The 25718-nt window shown below is 42.2% G+C and overlaps 1 protein-coding gene across 8 annotated transcripts in view; it reads right to left on the minus strand.

Moving 5' to 3' along the window:
- Positions 1-25718, minus strand: part of CDC42BPA (CDC42 binding protein kinase alpha) — a 292087-nt gene that overhangs the window by 137411 nt on the left and 128958 nt on the right. For all 8 annotated transcript variants that reach the window (XM_039235880.1, XM_039235877.1, XM_039235878.1 and 5 more), the window contains exons 6-10: positions 10081-10174; positions 6622-6822; positions 4496-4744; positions 2124-2203; positions 131-297 (exon numbers count right to left, since the gene is read on the minus strand). In XM_039235880.1, coding sequence (XP_039091811.1) covers positions 131-297; positions 2124-2203; positions 4496-4744; positions 6622-6822; positions 10081-10174 — 791 coding nt within the window. The remainder of the gene's footprint in view (positions 1-130; positions 298-2123; positions 2204-4495; positions 4745-6621; positions 6823-10080; positions 10175-25718) is intronic.

The following is a 25718-nucleotide window of genomic DNA, read 5'->3' on the forward strand; positions in this document are numbered from 1 at the left end:
TTCACCTGGCTTTTTCTCACCTCGTAAAACAAATTTCGTCTCAAGATAAAACAACAGTCCCTCAATAAACAGTCCCTCAAACTGTGAGTCCAATTCAAAAGACAGAACGGCATCTCTGACACATACTTACCTTGAAGCTTTCTGCCAAGTTCGAGTTTCTCCTGCTCCAGGCGCTTGATCCTTCTCTCGTAAGCCTCGGTGGCCAACGTGTTGTCCAGAGTCCTCTGAACGCTGACGTCCAGGTCCAGCGAGGCGGGCCCGGCTGTCACGCGCAGACAGCTCCGGTCAGAGAGAACGCTGCGGGGACAAACCGGGTGAGTTCGCACAGACACGGGCGCCTGCAGGGAACCGTCCGCTTCAAACACGGATTTGAATGGCTCAGGACGGCTGTGGCCACCACTACAGTGACTGCCAGACACCCTGTTTGCAAAACTCAACACAAGTGACTTTTCAGAAGAATTTTTAAGTGAAAGAGAGTCCCATGTGTCTCGAATTTTAATCACCACAAATGACAGAATGAAGTTTGCTGAAAACATGGCGACCCACGCAAGTGGAATCGTGGTCCAAAGCACACGTCACGTCCTCTTTATCAGGATTCAGATGCAAAAGTGAAATGCTTTCTTTAATACAATTTAGCTAAAAATACGTGGAGTGTTGGCCGCTTGTCTTCCAGAGACAGAAACAAACCAGATAAATAGGTAAAACCTCCGGGGCATCAGACTGCTGGAGCAGACATAAAGCAGGAAAGGAGGAAGTCAAATATTAACGGGGAGGAAAGAAAAATCTAGACAGAGTGGCCGGGCAGCTTTCACGCAGAAAGGAACTCTGAATAAAGTCCAGAGCAAGGAAGGGGACGAGCCAAGGGAGTAACAGGGGGAGCAGCATTCCAGGCAGATGGAACAGAAGTGCAAAAGCTCTGAGACAAGAGCGTGTCCGGCACATTCACAGGCCAGAAAGGACACGTGTGTGGCCGGAGTCGAGTGAGCAAGGTCAAGAGTAGCGGGAAACAGAAAGGTAAAGTGAGCCAGTCATGCAGGGCCTTGCAGGAACCGCGGTTTGGAGTGAGAGGCGAAGGCGCTGGGCTGGGGGGACAGTGGGGGGTTGGCCCTGAGCGGAGGAGGGCGGGCTGCGCTGAGAATTCCCTCAGGCCAGCACCAGCCGGTTCAGAGAATCTAAGAGACGACACTAGAAACCTGAGAGGTGGGAGGCTGAGAGGCTGGAAGTAGGAGAGAGCAGAGAGGCCTCCGCTGGGGACACAGCAGCAAATGTCTGGGAGGGCACCGGGGGGTAAACGGAAAAGGTCCCAAGACTAAGCGCTGGGGCACAGGGAGCCAGAGACAGAGGAGAGGCCAGAAAGCCAGAGGAAGCAGAGCGAGTCCAAAGCCCCCCCAGTCCATCCACACAGACGGGAGCTCGGGGCCAGAGGGAGGCGGTGCCACGTGCGAAGGCGCGTAGGGAAACCAACTGCCTCGACCTCTCCGTGCAAGAGGGAGCGGGATTATGAGGTGAGTGCATGGCGACGGAGGTTTCCGGGGAAAGTATAAAGCATGAGATGGAGCCCGGGGAGAGCGGAAGAACGGGCTGGGGGGTGGGGGGGAACACAGTGCACCGTCCAGGCAGCAAGGAGGTGCTTGAGGTTGGTAATCATGAACTTAAGGAAGACCAGCAAGAAAGGCCAGGGAAGTTTCTCTGGACCCTGAGCTGCACAGGTGCGGGCAGAAAAGGGATGTCACCTTAGCAAAACCATGTGACAGAGCAAGAGGCAGCCGAGGGGGAAGGGGCAGGTAAGGAGTGATTAGAATCACCCTCAGCCTACGCCGAGCGAGCGAGGGGGACGGGGGAGCGGGCGGCGGCCTGATGGAGGGAGAGCAGGCGCGGTGCACCTGCTCAAGGGACCCTCCCGCTTCCTGCTCCGGTGCCGAGAGCTAGATCCCGAGTCCTACCGCCCTTCTGTCTCCTCCAAATGACTTCAGAGTCTCATGTTCTTTCTCCTGCAGTAGCTTCTTCCTATATTTAATTTTTTTAAATTATTATTTACAAGACTCTCTGGTATGTATTTTACAATCTCCGTTCATTTTAACCTGCTTGGAGCCGTCCACAGTATGTGAACTTTTCCAACTTACCAGCTACTGGTGTACGTGAAGCCCACAAACGGCAGGTGGTGGCCCGAGAAGGCGGTATGTGTGGGGGGAGGCATCGTTTCCTGAGGGGCGAGAAAACATCTGGTAAGAAATGAGCAACTGTGACCAGGAGGCTCATCCGCAGGGCTGCTGTCACGAGGGAACACAGGGCTGGAGGTAGACCCCCAGGTTGGGTCTAGGACAGACGTGTCGGGACCTACAACGCACGCAGCAAACACTGATGCCAGAACATTCTAGTAAAACGAAAATCGAGATGGAAAGGCTGACGCTGACAGTTCAGTCATGATCCAGGCATTCACAGCTGTGCACCTGCTGTGTCCCGAAGAGTTATTTGTAACCCGAAATCAATGCTCACAGTCCTGCAATCGCTCAGGGACGTGTGCAGAGAGACCACACTAAACCGAGTGTCTGCTGCCTGGGTTTCCAGCTGGGGCCGGACAGGGAGGCGCTCTAGCCTCCCGTGTCAGCTCGGGCACTCCAGACCAGCACTCCTTCCGGGACCTACACGTGCCATGTTTTTCACATTTTTCTGCTTTTACGGGCACTGCGTTGTTTAACAAGTCCCACCAGCACAGTGCCAAGGGCCACCTGGCCTTCCTAAGCAAGGCGGCTGTGACGTGCCCTACGAAGTCCGTGTGTTAGACCAGCTCTGTGCAGGCGCGAGTTACATGGCTGTTGGCTGTGAGGTCAAACTTCATCGATCAACAATATCATGAAATAAGGTGACTTTAAATAGAAACATACATAAAACAAGGTTCTGTGTTGACTGGCTGGTCAGAAGGCCAGAGGCTCTTAGAAGCTAACTTTCCCCGGGAGTGGTGGTTCAATACTCGCTAATGCCCTGTACACAGACCTAACTGAATGTGTAACTACCATCATCAGAATTGGCTGTACCACATACTGAATTTGGAATGACTCAAGCTTCTGTTAACAGTAAATACAACTCTTATAATAAGAAAGAAAACTCATGAGGAAAGCCCAGAGACAGAAGCATAGGATGTTCTTATCTGCCTTGCATGTGCTACTTCCTGAACAGTGAAAAGTGACCTAAAATTAATATAAAATTTCTTAGTGGAGAATTAAAACCATAAGAAATAAAACAGTGGAATAAAAGAATAAAGTTCAAATTAAGAAGGGTAATAAGGCGGGGCACCTGGGTGGCTCAGTTGGTTAAGCGGCCAACTCGTGATTTCGGCTCAGGTCGTTACCTCACGGTTCCATGAGATCGAGCCCCACACCGGGCTCCACACTGACAGTGCGGAGCCTGCTTGGGTTTCTCTCTCTCCCCCTCTCTCTGCCCCTCTCCTGCTTGTGCTCTCTCTCTCAAAATGAACTTTAAAAAAAAAAAAAGAAGGGGCGCCTGGGTGGCTTAGTCAGTTAAGCGCCCGACTTTCGCTTAGGTCATGATCTCGCGGTTCGTGGGTTCAAGCCCCGTGTCGGGCTCTGTGCTGACTGCCAGCTCAGAGCCTGGAGCCTGTTTCAGTCTGTGACTCCCTCTCTCTCTGACCCTCCCCTGCTCACACTGTCTCCCTCTCTCTCCCCTAGAAATAAATAAAACATAAAAAAAAAAATTAAAGAAAAAAAAAAAGAAGACTAAAAGGACAAACCCCATAAAAATCGTGCATTCTTCTTGTCGGAAATTGTATTTATGGACCTTAAAGGACTGGAGCAGGGGTTGAGGACCTATGCCAGCCCTAAGCTCCAAGCGGTGGAAGGCCTGGCTACACGGCTGGTCCACCACCACCCCAGGTAAGGCTGGAACCTCAGGACAGCAAGGCTGTAGATTTCCTCCCCATTCACTCCCCCCAACTTTGCTATTTCTCGTGGTACCACCACCGGGTATGGGCAGCTCTCCCGATCGCGTCAGTTCCCTGGCAGCAAAGCTGCTTCCTGCTAACAGTTCTATAGCCCCAACCAAGCTGACGGAAGGCAGTGGGGGCGGTTTTGAACCAAAGCCCAGGTTCTTAGGAATAAAGGCTTCTAAATTGATTTACCCCGGGTTGTTTCGTCAAGCCCCAAGATAGTCCAGGATCACGGTGCTCTTTAAGGAGAGATTTGCCAACCTCCTCACTCTGCTATCGTGAGTCTACTTTTCTAAGCAGCTAACCTCTGCTCCTCCTCGGAAACCTAAGGTGTAACTGACCTAACGAGTAAGTCGTGAAGTTGAATTCTGCTCCTTGTCATGAACAAACATGCTGGCCTCAGCGAACTCTCTTAACTGCTTCATGTCTGAGAGAATAAATACTAGAAGCCATGAGACTGTCTGACTGGTCGCTGAGAAGAAAGTCCGTAAGACTGCTTTATAACCATATTAAAAAGAAAGAGACAGAACTTCTTCACAGAGTCACACTTACAGAATTCTTTAAACAATCATCGTCCACATCAAAATTTGACGTATCTGTTGGGCTACTAACTTCTGGGATATACGGTGCTTCACAGTTTCGAATATTATCCCAATCAATTCCATTGAAAAAGGGGTGTTTCTTAAAGTCTTCTATGCCATTTTGCCCCAGTCGGTGTTCTCTGCTGCAAATGAGCCTTCGAATAAGATCCTTAGCATTTTCAGACACGTCGGTCACTTGAGCTGGAAACTGAAACCTCTCCTGAAAAACAGAAACAAAATATATATCAGTCTTCAGCTCCCCGAGTAGGCTGACGTACACTCGTTTTCTTCAAAATGCACCTTCTCTTAAAAATGTCTAAGAAGTGACACTGCTACCAAGTACTCCCACAGCAGGAGATATGGGGATTGTGAGAAAAGAGCGTTTTCGTAAAAGAATTTGTCATTTTAAGTGTGCTTCAAGGACACACACACTGCAGGAAGGAGAAAAAATCAGCCACTAACATACCTCACCCTGCTGTCAGAATGAAGAGAACTCATTAAAGTAGAGTCCGACTCAACATTTCAGGAGAGTGTATGTGACTGATAACATTCGGTAAGTCTTGCTAATAAATAAACATTTGGAAAGAATGGAACGCGTACTTGAGGCCACTAAATTGCTCTACTCACTCACCACGCTGGGCTGGTCCTCACAGCAGGGGGTCCTCACAGTAGGCAGTAGGGGTCTAGGCAGGCACCTCTCTCATTCCAATGGCCCAGAGGAGGAAACAAAGGCCCAGGGAGTCCAAGCAGTCCGCTCCCAGTCACACGACGGGCCCTGGTGGAGCGGCCTGACCCTGGAATCCAGGCCTGAAGCGCCACATCACAGACCATCTCTCTCTCTGTCTCTCTCTCTCTCTGAAACGCCTGACGTGCCAGTTCCAACTGTGTAGTTCGTCCCTATCTTTCAACTCTTCCTAACCACTTAGCAGATCACCTTCGCAGCCAGGGACCAGAGCGCCACCTCTACCGGAAGCGCCAACTCTCTGGAAGAGCGTCAACCTCACGGGAGGGTCAACTAATCATAACGGTTTCACCAGGTCAACTCAGGAGAACAGATCGTCACTCCTTTTCGGGGATGTTCCTACTCCAGGTTTTTCCAACTGCTCACACTCTTCCGAAACCAATCAATCAGAAACAACTTCTACTTATAATTTATTTCCATCTCACCTGGCACTAAATGGGTTAAGGTACTGCTAATGTGTCCCCGTTGTGAAGTGGGATTGTTTCTGCTACTTTGATCACAAATAAGACTGGAAAAGGTATCCCTGTACGTACCTCTTGGTTCAACTGATTATATTCTTGGGGCAGATTCCTAAAACTGAAGTTGCTCAATCCAAAATTCTACCATTTAAAAAAAATTTTTTTTAAGTTTATTTATTTATTATGAGAGAGAGAGAGAGAGCAGGGGAGGGGCAGAGAGAGGGAGAGAGAGAATCCCAAGAAGGCGCTGCACTGTCAGCGCTCAGCCCAATGTGGGGCCTGAATCAGGAGATCATGACCAGAGGCAAAACCAAGAGTCGGACGCTTAACCGTCCAGACTGAGCCACTCAGGTGCCCCCGAGGTCTGACATTTTTAAGGCTGTGGATGCATACTTATAAATTGATGACATCAATTTGTATTCCTATCAACAACACCTGACACCGTCCATCTCACTGAGTTATTTACGGTACAGAGTATAATTTTTCTTTTCATCTTTGCCAGGGGAGAAAACAAATAGCTCATTTTTATTTTGATTTGCATTTCATTTATTACTGCCAAGGATGAGAATTTTTTAACTGCATTCTAGTCATGAATGTCCTGAGAGCAGTAAGGATATAAATTATCTGCTTACGATCTTTGTTATTCTACTGAAGAGACCATTTAATTTCCTCTTTATTAGCACTTCTAATAAAATACAGGAGAAGGGAGAACTAATAATTTTAGGTCTAATTTATGGCTTTTGATTATTCATGATGAGTCACGTCCCCTAATAGCATAAAAATTCAATTGTTCACTGTTCTTAGAAAATATTTTCCTTTTAAGTATCACATTACTTTAAATGTATTGTATGTATTATTTACCACATTCAATTGTTGAAAAAAGTAAAATATACTAACTTTATGATTCATGATTTTTCCATATGTCTCCACCAGAGATTCTGCATAAAACGGTGTTTCTCCATAAAGCATTTCGTACATACAGACCCCCAACGACCACCAGTCACACTCGGGTCCGTATCTGCCTTTCCCATCCTCCATGGCCTGAAGGATTTCAGGAGAGATATAATCGGGAGTTCCAACAGCCACTGAAGATTGGACCTAAGAAGTTCAGACATTTCTAGTAAGTTATGATATTAGAAACAAATAATAATTTTTAATTCAAAATATTTACATTTACTTAAACGCACAACAGACATTATTTCAAAACAACTACACCTTTTTCATTACCTGACTTTGGTCTCGGTGTACACAGAGTTAAATTTTAGATAATCTCTACACTGACAGTTCTCGTATTTCGTAACATTCTAGAATATTTATTATTGCTGTTACTCCACTGACTAAATTTGGTGTCACAATATGATCTGAACACACAACTGTTAAAAACAAATTGAATACTGAGTACGGAACATTCTTATTACTGATATTATCTGACTATCATGCACATATAAAAACAATCAACCTGGGAAAAATCCTACAATTCATTAGAATGAAAATAATACCTCCCCTCCCCCCCCAAAAGGCCAATACTTATGAGTAGCTCGGAGATTATTTTAAAATATCTGTTTTAAAAAAAAATCTCAATTTCTATTACTATACTTTGCAAGTTAAAAAAATTTTTTTGAATGTATTTTTTAATTTATTTTTGAGAGAGAGACAGCATGAGCAGGGGAGGGTCAGAGAGAGAGGGAGACACAGAATCCAAAGACAGGCACCAGGCTCTAAAGTAGCTGTCAGCACAGAACCCGACGCGGGGCTTGAACCCATGGTCTGTGAGATCATGACCTGAGCCAAAGCCGGACACCCAACCGACTGAGCCACCCAGCTGTCCCACTTTTCAAGTTGTAAAAGGTCCATCTGAGGGGCACCTGGGTGGCTCAGTCAGTTAAGCGTCTGACTTCAGCTCAGATCATGATCTCATGGTTCATGAGTTTGAGCCCTGTGTCGGGCTCTGTGCTGACAGCTTGGAGCCTGGAGGCTGCTTCAGGTTCTGAGTCTCCCTCTCTCTCTGCCCCTCATCTGTTTGTGCTCTGTCTCTCTCTCTCAAAAACACACATTAAAAAATTTAAGTATAAATAAAAGGTCCATCTGATTTCTTTCTCTGCGATTTCTCATCTAAATAATCTTTAAGACTATATTTTAATTCTTTAGTCACGACCTGAGCCAAAATCAAGAGAGTCAAACGTTCAACTGAGCCACCCAGGTACCCCTGACTGCTTCTATTTTTTAACTCTGTCTCGGGATCCCTATCCTGTCCCCATTTTTGTTTGGTTTGGTGATTTCTGACTGAACGCTGGTCACTATCAGTAAGCTATTGGAGCAGAGAGCCGAGATCCTGTTATCTTCCTCTGCAGATATTAATTCTTGTAGAGGCAGTAAAAAATTATATATATGCCTGGTCTCCTTGAACAAGGTTGGTTTGTTCAATTACACCCTTTGGGGGCAGATTTACCTAAAGTCTCAGATTCATCTCAAGGCCCCTGACTTGGGAGGAACACTTTCACTTTCAAACTCTGTGGATCTTTTTTTTTTTTTTTTTTTTTAATGTTTTATTTATTTCTAGGAGAGAGAGAGACAGTGTGAGCAGGGGAGGGTCAGAGAGAGAGGGAGTCACAGACTGAAACAGGCTCCAGGCTCTGAGCTGGCAGTCAGCACAGAGCCCGACGCGGGGCACGAACCCACGAACCGCGAGATCATGACCTAAGCGAAAGTCGGACGCTTAACCGACTAAGCCACCCAGGCGCCCCTCAAACTCTGTGGATCTTATCAGGACTTGCTTAGACTGAGACTGTTAGGTCTAGAAGAAGTCTTCCCTGTGATAAAGGGGTTAAAGCTCTCCAGGGCCAAACGTCCAGTGTCCCTGTGCATCTTTCTCCTCCAGAATCTCCTGATTTCCCGTAACCTGTTCCATTTTCAAATGCAAAGCATGTACTATTCGGTATGTCTTACGCTCTTGTTCTGCATATATATATATATACCGCCCAGACCTCATGAGATTGCCCCGTAGGGATGCTTTAGCCCCTCTCAACAACTCCCTCCTCTCCCATGTTAAGCACTGAGGACTAATTCAGCTCATTCAACTCTGACGTCTTCCTCCTCGGCTCTGCGGGGCTACTGCTCGCCGCTCTAAGTCCAGCGCTCTGCGCCACAGCCTGCAGACGCACCCAGTCCTCAGAAACCATAAGGGGCGACTTGTGAATCCGTTTCTCTCAAAGGTAACAGTCTGATGCTGCCTGTTGTCCGTGCCTGCAAACAGGTGTCCCAAGTGTTATGTACAGTTACACAGCTGTTTACAGTGACAGCACAACTGGTACCAGTCACTCCATCACGACCAGAGGCAGAAGTCATATCATCTATTGTTTTTCAAGGTATCTCCTCAGGATAAATGTTCAGAAGCTAAATTACTGGTCTAGAATTTTCATAGCCCTCGGAATGTATTACACTAAACTGCTCTCAAAAACAGTTCCCGCCAATTGAAATTACATATATTTGAACCTCTGCTATACAGCCAGAAAACTGAAAAACAAACAAAATAAAACAAAACAGAGCATAAATTGAGGCATATAAACTTTGATACAAGTGAAAGAAAACAGCTGAGGGATGTAGGGTAACAGAACTAAAACCAAATGGTCATGTAAAAAACGAAATCCATAGAGGATGTCCTGATTAAACATTCATCTGTTGAACACCGTCCCTCAAAAAAATAACTAGACAACTGGGAAAGAAAGATAAAAAAAAAAAAAGTGAGGCGCCTGGGTGGCTTAGTCAGTTAAGCATCCGACATTCGCTTAGGTCATGATCTCACGGTTCGTGGGTTCGAGCCCCACGTCGGGCTCTGTGCTGGCTGCCAGCTCAGAGCCTGGAGCCAGTTTCAGTCTGTGACTCCCTCTCTCTCTGACCCTCCCCTGCTTACGCTGTCTCTCTCTCTCTCTCTCTCTCTCTCTCTCCTAGAATAAATAAAAAACATTAAAAAAAAAAAAAAGTAAAAGTCAGGAAGGATCCACATTTTCTTCTCCCGTGTGAGACTTGACTTTATTCGCATCTCTAAAACTGTGAAAAAATCTCAAGTACAATCAACAGTTCCGCTGGAGAAGAACCAAATTCTCATAAAAGACACTGTGTCAATCTTACCATCATTAATATAAGCAGTGAAAACTGGCATATGACTTTATAAACAAACCCTGTTATGAGTAAATATGCCTAAATGCCGTGTGGGAAAAGGTGGGATGTAGAAAGACAAACGGATGGGTGGATGGATAGCTAAATAATATAAATAGACGGTTTCCAAAACAGGTAAGGAGGACATGTAGCAAGGGAGATATCTCTGGATAAAATAACTTAAGATTTATCTTTATTTACCGTTCCATCTTCCATCAGCTTCAGACAAGAGCCAAAATCTGCTAACCGAATATGTCCATTCATATCCATCAATATATTGTCAGGTTTGATGTCCCTGAAAAGACAGATACAGGCAATTTTTAGCTGGGGAAAAGTAAATAGAACCATTTATTTGGTAAGATAAAAATCTCTCTGAAAATCTCAACTTCTCTTAAAGTTAATACTCTAAGAACACTTACTTTACGGGTTCAAATCCTGATTCGGATTCATTTGAAAACTTTCTTAAACACATGCACTTTCAGTGTTCCCCTGGAGATAAAAACTGTCGGCAGTTTTCAATCACGTTAAATGAACCATAGAACCCTTCCCTTATATCTGCACAGGTTCCAAAGTGCCCATGTTAGGCCTCCTTTTGGGACACGGAGAAGACCACGATGCCTTGATATACACAAAACAAACTATGCTCCAGGCCGTGAAATTGGAGAGGGAAAAATATACTTCTTCGACCTTGTAATAAATTTCTAATTACTTCAGGCCAAAGTAATTGCAAAGACAAGACACTGCTTCATAAAGCTTTTAAATTCAATGGACACCACTGCTCAGTAGGAATTTATGTGATATGAAGCTATTTGTAGATGTTAAGTCAAAGGCTGGTGAGGTATCCAGGTCTAATGAACAACAAATGACATCATACCAGGTTTTGTATTTGTTTCTACATTTGAATAAGGAAAAGCGTTGCAAACCTTGGCAAAAAATCATACATAAAGGATTCCCGTAAAGAAGACCCAGCAATGTGTTTTCTAATAACAATTTAAAGATTAAAGTTAGGGGCGCCTGGGTGGCTCAGTCGGTTAAGCGTCTGACTTCGGCTCAGGTCATGACTCATGGTTTGTGGGTTCGAGCCTCGCATCAGGCTCTGTGCTGACAGCTGGCTCAGAGCCTGGGGCCTGTCTTCAGATTCTGTGTCTCCCTCTCTCTCTGCCTCTCCCCTGTTCACACTGTCTCTCTCTCCCTCAAAAATAAAAATAAAACATTAAAAATTTAAAAAAATATAAAGATTAAATGTAAAAAATTACGAATTTAGACTCTCTCAATGTATTCTACCTGTAGAGGAAGAAAAAGAATCTTCTATGAGTATCATGTATGCAAAAAGAATTCTATTACCATGTGGTCAGGGTCATTCCCTCCCCCCTGCCCCCATCTATCTCTTTCCTGGACTTATAACTGGAGGTTTGTACCTCTTAATCCCATTACCTATCTCACCCGTTTCCCCACCACCTCACCTCCAACAACCATCAGACTGTGAATTTAAAAGTCTGGTTTTTTGTTTCTTTCTTGGTTCATTTGTTTCTTTAGATCTACATAGAAATGGACTTATATATTTGTATTTCTCTGATCTCACTTAGCATAATACACTCCAGGTATATCCATCTTCTCACAAATGGCAAAATCATATTCTTTTTATGGTTAAGTAACAATCCACTCTATGTATGTACATCATCTTTATCCAATCACCTATCAGTGGACACTTGGGCTGCTTCCGTATGTTGGCTATTGTCAATAATGTTGTAATGAACATATGGGTGCATGTATCTTTTCAAGTTAGGGTTTTCATTTTCTTTGCGTAAATACCCAGGAATGCAATTGCTGGATCATACGGTTATCTCTGTTTTTAACTCTTTTGAGGACACCTCCCACCCAATGTTTTCCACAGTGGCTGCACCAGTTTACAGTCCCACCGAGAGCCCACAAGAATTCCTTTTCTTCTACACCCTCACCGTCACCTTTGAGATTCTGGCAATCCCAACACGTGTACGGTAACATCTCGGTGTGGTTTGGATTTGCATTCTCCTGACAGTGAGTGAGGTTTAGCGTCTCTTCATGTGTCTGGTGCTGTTCTCAAGTACTCTCTTGAAAAATGTCCATTTAGTTTTTAGACCCATTTTTAAACTGGATAATCTGGTTTTCTAAGCTGCAGGAATTCTTTCTATGGAGACCAGTCCCTTACCAGGTACATCGTGAGCAAACACCTCCTCCCATTTAACAGGTTGCCTTTTTGTCTTGTTGACAGTTTCCTTTGCTATGCATGTGCAAAAGCTTTTCTGTCGTTGTTTATTTTTGAGAGAGACAGAGTGTGAGTGGGGGAGGGGCAGAGAGAGAGGGAGACACAGAATCTGAATCAGGCCCCAGGCTCTGAGCTGTCAGCACAGGGCCTGACACAGGGCTTGAACCCACGAACTGTGAGATGACCTGAGCCGAAGTCAGATGCTTAACCTACAGAGCCACTCAGGTGCCCCAAAAGCCTTTTATGTTGATGCAGTCCTCATAGTTTATTCTTTTGTTCCCTTGCTTGAGGAAACCCATTTCGAACAAAGCTGGAGGTATCTTGATCCTAGATTTCAAGATATACTACAGAGTTGTAGTCATCAAACACTATGGTACAGACACAGAAACAGACAAATAGATGAATGGGACAGAATAGGGAGCAAATAAACCCAAGCTTTTATGGTCACTTAATCTACAACAAAGGAGGCAGGAATATACAGTGGGAAAAAGACAGGCTATACAATAAATGGTGTTGGGAAAACTGGACAGCGACATGCAGAAGAATGAAACTGACTGCTTTCTCACACCATACACAAACATAAACTCAAAATGGATTAAAGACTTAAATGTGAGATCTGAAATCATAAAACTAGAATAAAACATTTGCAGTAATCTCTCTGACTTTGGCCTTAGCAACATTTTTGTAGATGTCTCCTTACCTAGGATCACTTTACCCTGAATGACACCACCTAAGGTTTCTATGCCTCAGCTCTCTCATTTGCAATAAGGGGATAATATGACTGAAGTCATTTCAGGGCGCTCTACATCACGATATGGAAATACTGACACATAGGCTCAATCTAGTCCATTGCCTATTTTTGAAAAAAAAGTTTTGTTGTAAAGTCACATCCATTCACTTGTATTATCTATGGTAGCTTTCCCACTATACAGCAGAAGTGAGTAGCTCTGACAACAGTGGTCTTATTTAAAAAAAAAATTTTTTTACATTTATTTATTTTTGAGAAACAGGGAGAGACAGAGCACAAGTGGGGGAGAGGCGGAGAGAGAATGAGACACAGAATCCCAGGCAGGCTCCAGGCTCCAAGCTGTCAGCACAGAGCTCGATGTGGGGCTCAAACTCACAAACTGTAAGATCATGACCTGAGCCGAAGTCAGACACTTAATCGACTGAGCCACCCAGGTGCCCCGGTGTGCCCTTAAAAGCCTAAAATATTTCCTGTCTGGCCCCTTATAGAAAAAGTTTGGGGACACCTGTTGTAGAGGCTGGAGAAAGGATAGATGGACTGAAAAAAACAACTTTTATAGCAAATTGGTTTCATTGTCCTCAATGCTTGAATTACCTAGAATTGTCAGATGGCACATTAAAAAAAGATTTTTCTGTTGTTTGGAAACATCAAAGAACTATACTTTAGTGCTAGAAGGAATCTTAGAAATTACCTAAGCCATTTTCAGATGACTATAAAAAATATATTTTATTCTTTATTTTAAAAGACTGGGGGGGGGGGAAGATAGTGGGGCACCTGGGTGGCTCAGTCGGTTCAGCATCTGACTCTGGATTTTGGCACAGGTCACGATCTCACAGTTTGTGTGCTGGAGCCCCACGCTGGGCTCCGTGCTGACAATGTGGAGCCTGCTTGGGCTTCTCTCTCTCTCTTTGCCTCTCCTCCACAGCTCACGCTCTCTCTCTCTCAAAATAAACAAATAAACTTAAATATATACATATACATATATAAAACATATATATATATGTATATACATGTGTGTATACATATATGTATAAAAATATATACATGTATATATTAAGCTGGGGCACCTGGGTGGCTCAGTAGGTTAAGCCAACTCCAACTCTTGATTTCCACTCTGGTCATGATCTCATGGTCGCTGAGACAGAGATCAGCGTTAGGCTCTGTGCTGAGCATGAAGCCTACTTTAGATTCTCTCTGTGTCTCTCCCTCCCTCCACCCCTCTCCCTCATGCTCGCTCAAAAAAAAAAAAAAAATGAGCCGTACAATCACTACACATAACTGGTCCTGGTATATTTCTCACATTTTAAAGAAGACTAAAGGAATTACAGAAAAGGACAATAGTGAAACGGTTCATAATCATCAATATTTTAAAAATAGGAAATATTAAAACCTAATTAGACAAAAAATTGTATTTATAACAAGTAGTAAACAATGTAATGAAAAATATTTACCAGGATAGTACTGACTCTCCCACAGTATCCCATTTCCCTTCCATGTTATCTCCTTCCCTGACTCCCCAGAGGTCAGCAACTACGATCCCATTTACTGTTTCCACACATAGCTTGTATTATTAGAACATATATATGCAACCTTAAGACCATGTATTTTTCTGAATGTCTTTAAACTTTAGAACCAAACTGTACTGCCATCTTTGCAACTTGGTTTTATACTAATACTGTTTCTGAAACATGTCATCCACACACACACACACACACACACACACACACACACACACACACACACATCGTTCTAGTTTGTTAGTTTCAACTGCTGTAGGGACTACTTTCATATACCAAATTTACCAATCTCCTGATGAGAGAATTAGATGGTCTCCAACAATTCTAGATTGTTGTAGGTTTCTATTTTGCTACTTTACAAAGTTCTGGAGTGAGTATTTGCATAAATGTCTTCTAGGGCTCATCTGTGAACATATGTTCCAGGCTGTGTAATGAGAAGCGGAATTCTAGAATGAAAGGCTGTGTGTGTCTTCAACTTTACAACCTTGATTACTATTAAGGTTAAGAATCTTTTTCCTCTCACATCCCACTTCTGTAAAATTGCTGGTTGATATCCTTTGCCATTTTCTTACAGTGTGTGTGTGTGTGTGTGTGTGTGTGTGTGTGTGTGTGTGTGTGGTTTGTTTTGGGTGTTGGTTACTATTCAGGAATTCTGTTGACTCAAACTTAGTTTACACGTGTTACAAATCTCTTAGCACGTGGGCTTGTTTTTCATCGTTGTTTATAATCTCTTATTTGTAAAAAGAAAATGATTTAATGTCAATGTAGTCTCCTAATTTATAATTTGTGTCTTTGTCTTTTTCACTATTTTCAGCTTCACTGAGATATAATTGACAAATAAAACTGCCACATATGTAAAGTATACAACAGGACGATGTGACTTACACACACATCGTGCAAGGATTCTTGCTGAGTCACCCTCCCATCACGTGTTTACTCTTGTTGGGGGTGGTGTTTCTGGTAAACACGTAGAAAAGTGGGGTTATATAATACGGTGCCATCACCTACAGTCACCATGTTATACGTTAGCTTCTCAGACCTTCTTCATTTTGAGACTGGGAGTTTGTGCCCGTTTACTACCCTCTCCCTACTTCCCCAGCCTCTGGCACCCACACGATTCTCACGATTTGTGGTTTTTGTCCTGGAAACCTCCCTTACCTTCTCCCAGAGGTCAGGAGGGTGGTGTCCTAAATTTTCTTTTGTAAGTTTGAAAGTTTTACTTCTCATTTCAAGTCTTTAGTCTCCCTGGAATCAATGTCTCCCATAGTGTGAGATGAGGGCCCTTCGCATTTCTTTCTGTCCCAACACCACTGGCTCCTAATACCACACAGGCCACAGATCAAGCGGATCACATTCAGAACTTCCTAAAGCTCTTTCCCTGAACAGTCATTAGAGTAAAAGGACGCCTATTAATAACTGCCAGAACAATGAACATAATCTGGAACGGACCAGGCAAGATTAGACATGGGATCACCCTGTGTATATGCCCAGGCCAACACCACTCTGTCTTAATTATGGAAGCTCCGTAAGGGCCTCTCCTCACCAGCAGATCAAGTTTTCAAACAATCATGGCTCTTCCAGATGAAAGCTAGGATTAGCTTAACAGGGTCCATAAAACACACTGAGATTTTATGGGGCACCTGGGTGGCTCAGTCGGTTAAGCGCCTGACTTCAGGTCAGGTCATGATCTCCCGGTTTGTGGGTTCAAGCCCCGAATTGGGCTCTGTGCCGACAGCCAGCTCAGAGCCTGGAGCCTGCTTCAGATTCTGTGTCTCCCTCTCTCTCTGACTCTCCCCTGCTCATGCTGTCTCTCTTCCTCTCCCAGAAATAAGTAAAACATTAAAAAAAAAACAACTGAGATTTTGATGGGAATCACAGTGATTTTATATAGTAATCTAAAGAGAACTGAGGTCTTTATAATCAGACTCTTCCCATCCAAGTATACATTGTATCTTACTGATGAGGATTCTTTTATGTCTTTCAATAATACTGATTTTTTTTCTGCAAAGAGCTTTTATTACCTATATGGCTATTATTTACTTTTAGTAACTATATATTTATTTCCCTTTTTTTATTATCTATAGTTTTAGGTACTTTATAGTTTTATTGCTATTGTGAATGGGATTTTCTTCATAGAAGCAATCTTCCTTTGCTTCCAATTTTTTTAAATGTTTTTAATTTTTTTGAAGAAGCATGCGTGCAAGTGGGGGAGAGGCATAGGGAGGAAGGCGGGGTGAGAGAGACAGACAGACAGACAGACAGATCCAAGCAGACTCCAAGCTCAGCATGGAGCCCGACGTGGGGCTGGGTCTCACAACCCTGGGATCATGACCTGAGCTGAAACCAAGAGTCAGATGCTCAACCCACTGAATGAGCCACCCAGGTGCCCTATTTTGTTTCCAATTTTAACAGGAATGTTTCTGATAGAAATTCAGTATTAGGAAAAAAAAGAAATTCAATATTAGGTTATGAAAATTATCTTTTACACCCAATTTGCTAAAAGTATCAGGAAAGGATATTCAATTTTATTGTTATTGTCAGCATTGAGATTATCTGATGGTTCTTCCCTTCAATGCAGTAACATAGTATATTACACTAACAGATGTTCTAAAGCTGAAACTCCCTTGTATCCTGGGCCGAAACCCACATGGTCATACGTGCTTGTTGCACCACGTAGCACTGACTCTAAAATTCCACTAATTGTAAAGATGCATCACTACGTCAAGTGCAGCTACAAGCGGGAATACACTGATGGCTACAGTTTTAGAAGCCAGCACCCCAATTTCAGAGACATTACATTGAAAAGTCAGTCTGTCTTATTAGTATTGATAAGTACAACATATACACAGTGAATTTGATTCAAGTTTTTCTTGACTTATGCTCTTCTATCCATAAGGAACCCTGCTCCATACAAACGTTCTCCTCTTGAATGGTCCTTTTCAAGCTTTGTGATCAAGACTTTACTATTGTCCTAAAGTGAGGAAAATAGCTTTTTAAAAATTCTCAAACTCTCTGAAACAATTTACATAGGATTCAGTTATTGCTTTCTTAAAAGTAAAAAGAGGGGCGCCTGGGTGGCTCAGTTGGTTATGCGTCCAACTTCGGCTCAGGTCATGATCTCGCAGTTTGTGAGTTCGAGCCCCGTGTTGGGTTCTGTGCTGACAGCTCAGAGCCTGGAGCCTCCTTCGGATTCTGGGTCTCTCCCCTCTCTGCCCCTCCCATGCTCAAGCTCTCTCTCTTTCAATAATAAATAAAAACATTAAAAAGAAAAAAGTAAAAGAGAATTCATCTGTGAAACCACATGGAGTACAAGAATGTTCACAGCAGCTCTCCTGTTGTGAACTGTCATATATTTTCACACTGGAAGATCACTCATCAATAAAGAAAAATCTACTGACACATATATAAAATTGAATGAATCTCAAAATCTTAGGTCGATAAAAAGACATCAGACAGAAAAGAACACATGTGCGTAATCCTATTTGTAAGAAGTTCCAGAACAGGCGAAATTAAGCTCAGGTGACAGAAACCAGAACAACTAGTGACCAGAGAAATAGAAGATGTTCACGGAAAAGAGCACCAGGAAATTTTCAGAGTGATCAAAAACATTCTATATCTTGAGTGCAAAGATGGTTATACAGGTGTATCGATTGTCAAAACTCGTCACTGAACATTTAACACTTGTGTATTTGAGGCGTATTTCAATTTTAAAGATAAAGGAGACAAGGCATAAAATACCTAAAAGTATAGGAGACTGTTATTTTGTGGAAGGGGAACTTTCCATTACAGGCCCAAGTTTCTCTAAATGTTCTTACGGTATTCAGATAATTTCTATTTCTTCCCGAGTACAGTGCAGTGGCTTTTATTTTTCTAGCGCACATCTCATCCCCAGTTTCAAATCTGCTGGTGTACAGTTGCTCACAGTGCTGCTATTGGGTTTTAAGCCTACGACACACTTACGGTTCTAGTCATACTATGACTTCTCTGTATCTCTTCTTCTGTCTTGATATAACACCTAGTGCTTAGTTAGTACTTTCTATTTTCCATGCACTGTTTTAAGTGACAGTCACAGATGTTTTTTAGGTCAGCAAGTAAAAACAACTAATTGCTGCACGCACAAGAAATGCACAAAATGAAAAGAATAAAAATAAGATGAAAGAAAATCAGAGAATATGAATGTCATTACTAAAAGACTGGTATGGTTACATTTTACCAAGCAAAGTAAATTTCAAGGCAAAACAAAACAAAACTCCCTAACAGTGATTAAAAAAAAAAAAAAAAAAAAAAAGATCCTTGAATCAGGACTTGCTCAGATACAGAACAAGTATAAATGTGCACATTCCACTTTCTGGGGGGAAAGAGGAAGTTGAGATGACGATGTACTTCTTCCCTCCGCACCTCATCCTCCCAGGCTGACGTGGGGTCCCAGGACCAGGGCCGCACCCACAGGTGCCGGAAATGAGGATGGTTCTGAGGCAAGGAACTCCATATATGCCTTTCAACCTCAATGTCACAATTCTTAGTCCTGGTGGGGTGAGTTAACACTGTACCCCATCTGGCAAAACCAAAGTCAGCAGGTAATATTGCCAGACTGCCAGGTGGTTGAGCTAGTCCACAACTTCTGTTTCTAATTCTGCAACGAAAGAATGCACTGAGAGGGAGGCGTTTACGAGACGAATATTGCTGTCGGCATTTGGGCCAGCACGGTGGTCAAGCTGGACATCCCTTCCAGAGGTGGAAAAGTCTGGGCAAAAATAAATGCTAAATGGAGAGGAGGAGGAATAAGAACTAGGGCTAAAGGAATCAATAAACGGGTTATGCAATGAGGGAAACCCAGTATTACACTGGTGCTTTGTGAGACTCTGAGCAAAAGAGGCTACTATCCCTCAGCTCAGTTACACCAGACACCTAGAGTGGTGAAGCCATGTGCTGCCAAGACGCCTCTGCTTTTGGAACGTGACACGGTCAAACAGAAATGTGCAAACCTGGACACCATCACTCTGGGAGACACTGAGTCACGTGATATGACTGATGATGGTCTAGGTGGATAATAACTCAGCGGAGCGCTGCAATATGCTAGTGTCTTCTGGCTCTTATTTTTCCAGTTACATCTACTACCATATGGCGTACACTGGCCTGGGTGGTAGAGCCTCAGCCCTGCAGCGTAAACAGGTCTAAGATAATCCTGATACCGATAATTAAATGTATTAGGAGATTTGGCTAAAGCCTCCACAGGATCTGAAAAAACGACCAGCCCGAGGAAGCAGCAGATCTAGCTAACCATCAGCTAGTCTCTATGCCAGAGCTCCGCACAAGTGTATCATACAGCAAAAACGGTAGTAAATGGAGAAACAGATAATTAAATTAGTACAAATGAAAATGTACATAATGACCTTACAGAATGGGTTCGTGGCTCAATGACACACACATTCACACTACTACTGCTGATATAAATACTATACAGAATGTAGATGCCCAATCAAATACGATGACCTTGCTCTCAGCGAGCCTTGCGTTAAAGGTCACGGGGTGGCATGTGTCATGAAGAACAAACCCAATGAAAGGTCTGGCCTTTGCTTCAGCCACTGGGAGGGGATCTCTGGGCCACTGGAATGTCATGCCTGACGGGTGTGTCTCTGAATGGAGGCTTTGGCCACCAGATGGTCTAACAATGTAATTTATGATGGAAATGATTTGGGCCACATGGTATCAGTTTTACCTCCAGGAGGGACTGCAAACTAATGATATCATCCCAACTTCAGGGGAAGGTCGATCGTGGAGACGGTAGGCAGCTGAGCCCCAAAACTCCGGAAATCCAATGCTCAGGTGAGCTTGCGGGGGACAGACGCTCTCCTCAACTCTGCCCTACACGCTCTTCTCTTGCTGGTTTCAATCTGTGCCTTTTTTGCACAATGAAATGTAAGCTGGAAAGTGTTCAGTAAATTCTGCGAGTCCTTGTTGAAAAGTATGGAAAACTCAGAAGTTCATTCTGATCCTTCCACTCCAAATTCAGAGGTGCAGGGTTCACAGGCAAGCTCTTCTGCTATTCCAGCATCTCCTTCCTTCTACACCAGGAGGCCGGATTCTCAGGAACACGGGGGCAAGAGAACTAGGAAACTCCGTATCACTCATTTGTTTTATTTCACATTCACACTCAACAATCTCAAAATAATGTGATGAATATGACCCCAAAATTTTACTGAAGATGATCTGAAAAAATGCCTGCTTCAATTCTCCCAGTTATCACCACTGACCTTTTCAGGTCTGTTAAATGTCCATTGTTGGGGCATCAATCCTGTTCAAGCTCCCTCTTTTTTTCTGTTTGAGTTCTACAAATGATCATTTAATGGGCAACACCAGTCCTTAAGCTGAGGTCTCTCCGCTCATTCTGGTTGTCTGTAGCTCATTCTCTAGTGGAATCTTCCAGATTCTTCAGGAAGAATTTGTGGGAACAATGTCCCCCTCACTCCTGCAAGGTGACAGCACTGGTGTGTGTGCCTTATACCTGAAAGTTGACGATGTTCGTGTTCTCTTTTCTGGGGTATCATAAATACTTAATGTACTTTTTTTTCCTTGTCATAAAGCTTTGTTGTTGAAAAGTCTGATGATACGCTAGTTTTACTTCCCCTATCTGTCACTTACTCTCTTTGTCGCCACAGGATTTTTTCCTTCAAAAAAAAAACACAAAACTTCAAAGTTCTATAATTATACTAGGATTTGTTTATGCCCTCTCTCTATCCGTTATGTTATAGTTGTCACACTGATTACATATGCATTCACTGAAAAATCTACCAAAACAAATTTCTTTAAACAGTCATGTATTTTAGGGCACCTGGGTGGCTCAGTTAGTTAAGCATCTGACTTGATTTCAGCTCAGGTCATGATCCCAAGGCTGTGGGATCGAGTCCTACCATCAGGCTCTCCACTGAGCATGGAGCCTGCTTGAGATGCTCTCTCTCTCCCTCTGCCCTTCTCCCCAGCTTATGCTCTCTCTCAAAAAAATTATATATATTACATATATACAATATATTATATATAAATATATTTACATATAATATATATTACATATATACAATATATTATATATAATTAAATATAAATGTTATATATAATATATGAATGATATATATTATACACAATACATAAATTATATATATAAAACTGTCACGTATCTTAAAGAATTTTGGAGAGGGTGCCTGGCTGGGTCAGTTGGTTCAGTGTACAGCTCTTGATCCTAGGGTTGTGAGGTTAAGCCCCATGGTGGATGTAGAGACAACTTAAAATAAAAAGTAAAGTTTAATCTTAAAAAATATATAGAAATTAAGAGAAAAAAAGGTGTTTTATGTATGTTGAGATTTTTTTACCATTATGCTCTTTCTTCTTTCTTAAAGATCCTCATTTCCTGCTGGGGACACTTCTCTTCACTCTGAAATCTGTCATCAGTGGTTCTTGTAAGGAAGGTCTTAGGGCAATAAATTCTCTTGGGTTTCATGTATCTGAAAATACTCTCTTTTAACTTCATTCCTGAAGGAAATTTTCACTGGATGCAAAATTCTAGGTTGATAGTTTTCTTCTTTCCAGTGTTGCCAAAGTTGTTTAATTATCTTTTAGTACCCGTGGCTGTGATGTGAAATCTGAGCTCTTTCCACTTGTTTTTCCCATGGGAAATGGTACTTCCTCCGGATGCTATCAAGACTCCTCATATCCTTTAACTTCATACTTTGATTTGGAGGTGCTAGGAGTGATTTTCTTTGAATTTCTATTGTTTTGGCTTGATGCAATTGTTGACTCTATAAATTTATATGTTTCTCCAAAGTTGGGAAGTTTTAAGCCATTATTTTTTTAAGCCATGTCTGGGGCTCCAATGACATCTTGTTAGATCTCTTCATCCCTAAATTGTTCATTCTTTTAATCTTTTCATACCTGCTTTGCATAAGATACTTTCTATTGATCTATATTCAACTTCACAGACTTTTTCTTTTGCGTCTCCTTTCTGGTCGAGACACCATTCAGTGAATTTTTATCTGAGATACTGTGTTTTTCTATTCTGAAGTTTTCATTTGGTTCTTCTTTTCTGTTAACTGAGATTTTCTATCATCTCATTCATTTCAAGTGTGTCTTCTATTACTTCATGAAGTATATTTAAAAGAAGTACTTTTTTTTTTTTTTTAAAGGTTTTTATCTGATAACTTTTATAATTCAAACCTGGGTGACTTGGGTCATCTTGAGCTATCAGTCCACTTTCTCCTCTTGAGACTGAGTCATAATTTCCTGATAGACTAATTCTGGATTATTCTGTGCACATTATGATGCCATGTATGCTGTGGATTCTGTCAAAAATCTCCAGAGAATGTTGGTGTTTTCGTTTTACCAGACAGTCAGCCTGGTCAGTCTGAGACGTATACTCTCACATCCTCCATAACACACCTGAGCCTTGAATGCAGTGTGGCAAGGGAAAGAAGCCAGTCAAAAGAGACCCGTTACATGATTTCATTTATATTAAGTGTCCACGCTAGACAAATCGATAAAGACAGATTAATGGTTGCTTAGGGCTAGAGAAATAGGGAACAGGGAGGTGAAAAGGGTACAGGGTTTCTTCTTGAAATGATGAAAATACTAAAATGGACTGAGGTAATGGTTAAATGTATCTGTGAAAATACTAAAAACCACTGTACATTTTAAATGACTGAATGGTATGGTATGTGAATTACATCTCAATAAAACTGTTAAAAAGGAATATTTATAATGAAATCTTAAAGCAATTTTTAACGAAGATCCCCCGAATACCACTGGCAAGTAACACAAAAAGGTAGAGCTCATTCTTTCCTCCTACCAGTGAAAGAAATTTGGGGAAAAGTCAGGAGCCAGTAACATACCAATGAAAACTATTAATGTGAATTATCAAGGATAAGATCTAATGCTATGAGGAGGAGAGCCAATTAAGAGAGGTCTGTGATTTTCAGATCATTTTTTAAAACTGCCTCTGAAGGGTTTAAAGTAGGGAGAGAATTCTCCATTCTTAAAAACTGGGTTCACAGTCTACCATTACCTAACTATAGGGATATCTATTTCCACAAAGAACTGTAAAATGATAGGTGATCTAACCTGAAGAAAGGACTTCTCTCTGAAGATTATATGCATATCTAATTCTCTCTAAGCAACAACCTTAAAGCATTATATGCTTTTTATCACTGATCTCCGTGACCTGCTGACCATCAGTGACCTTCCCTTCCCTTCTGGTTTGTAGACAACGAGTGCACCACTCTTAAAATGGTGACATCACAGAAAAAAACCCCACTGGAGACAGAAATCAAGGTAAGACACAATATTGGCTGCTAATATTTTGGTACCAGAATCAACGTTTTGATTATCCATGTATTATTTAAAGACATCACAAATGTCCTCACCTTTCCAATTCTGTCATTTAAAACAATCCAGAGGATCATCAAACACCACATTCTAATTAGATCGAGCTTAATTTTTGTTGTTCTAGTAGGATTTTATGTCTTCCATTATTAGCATGCTTGACAGCTTGAACACCAAGCCTACTGCTGAGTTTAATTAACACATGGAGAAAAAATTGGGGTCTTTCCCCCCAACCTATAATTAGGGCTTGCTTTATTCTAACCCAACATTTGGCGTGTACTTTAATCAACCGGAGTCCAACATATGCCACAGGATACTGCTTGGTTGTTGGAAATAATCTCTCTCACAAATTTTGCATTCAAGCAAATAAATGATTGAAGAGAAAGGACACACTCTTAAAATGCAAACTGCTTATTCAGCAAATCAAAAATGGAAATGCTGGCATCCAGACCTCACGTTGGAAACTGAAGTGCATGGATGGCAAAGGCAAAAATCTGATTTGACAGGCTGAAAATAACATATTTCAGGACTGCCGAAATAGTGTTTCAACAAACACGGAGAAAAAACAGTCATTTTGCTAAAAGCATTAAAAAATATGGACATGCTTTTATAACACTACTTCTATATTATATTTTTCTAAGTATTTAAGTGATATCTTTCACATTAAAATAATGATAAAATTTTATTCCTAAATGTTAATGTTCATTCTTTGTATATGTCCTCCTTCCTCAGCGAAGTTATTTCAATGTCTTAAGCCATCTACTTCCTATCACAGACAGGCTTCACATGTTCATGACCCAATTTACTCTCTTATTCTCCAACTCCACAGTGGTTAAGTATGTAATTCTTACTGCTTTTTTAAAATTTTTTAAAAACGTTTCATTTATTTCTAGGAGAGAGAAAGAGAGAGAGAGAGACAGCGTGAGCAGGGGAGGGTCAGAGAGAGAGGGAGTCACAGACTCTGAAACAGGCTCCAGGCTCTGAGCTGGCAGTCAGCACAGAGCCCGATGCGGGGCTCGAACCCACGAACCGCGAGATCATGACCTAAGCGAAAGTCGGACGCTTAACCGACTAAGCCACCCAGGCGCCCCGTTACTGCTTTTTTTTTTTTTTTAACCTGGTTTTGTTGTCATTCAGTTGCTCTCTATTATTAGAGTTAAGCTTATCTCAAAGTAATTTCTCAAAATAAAGACATATTTCCTCCATTCCTATTGAGTATCTCACCTAAGAAAATAGGCAGAATACTAGGAAAAACAGTACAGACAGAACAATACTTTCACAATGAATGAATTTCCAAAATTAAAATTTGTCTGACTTAGGCAAAACTATGAAGAAGTGTCTTCTGAAACTTAGTCTTTTTTCTAAAGGCAATAAATTGAAGGTAAAGATCATATTACTTCCATAAATAGTAGCCCGCACACCCACTCCAACGCCCAGGACACGAAAAATGATATTAAATGTTTGTTTGAGATGCATTAGCTAAGGGGCGCCTGGGTGGCCCAGTCGGTTAGGCATCCGACTTCAGCTCAGGTCATGATCTCACGGTTCGTGGGTTCGAGTCCTGTGTCAGGCTCTGTGCTGACAGCTCAGAGCCTAGAGACTGCTTTGGATTCTGTGTTTTCCTCTCTCTCTGCCCCTCCCCAACTCATGCTCTGTCTCTCTCAAAAATAAACATTAAAAACACTAAAAAAAAAAAAAAAAAAAAAAAGCATCGGCTAAGACATTAATGTAACTTAATTAAACATCAAGGAAAAGGGGATTTACTTTATTTTCCATATTCTCGTTATTTTCCTCCTATTGCTTCTTCTTAGTTTGCTTTGTGGCCACTACTACTCTACCCAATCTCAAAATACTCAAGCTCCTCAGGGCTCAGTCCAGGAACCTACTACTGACCATTTCACTAAGTGGACTCCGCTTACCTCGTGAACTACACATCTATATGCCAGTGAAACCCAAGTGCCTG

Source organism: Hyaena hyaena, unplaced genomic scaffold (assembly GCF_003009895.1).
Source record: "Hyaena hyaena isolate Hyena2069 unplaced genomic scaffold, ASM300989v1 scaffold_103, whole genome shotgun sequence".
Lineage (NCBI taxonomy): Eukaryota > Metazoa > Chordata > Mammalia > Carnivora > Hyaenidae > Hyaena > Hyaena hyaena.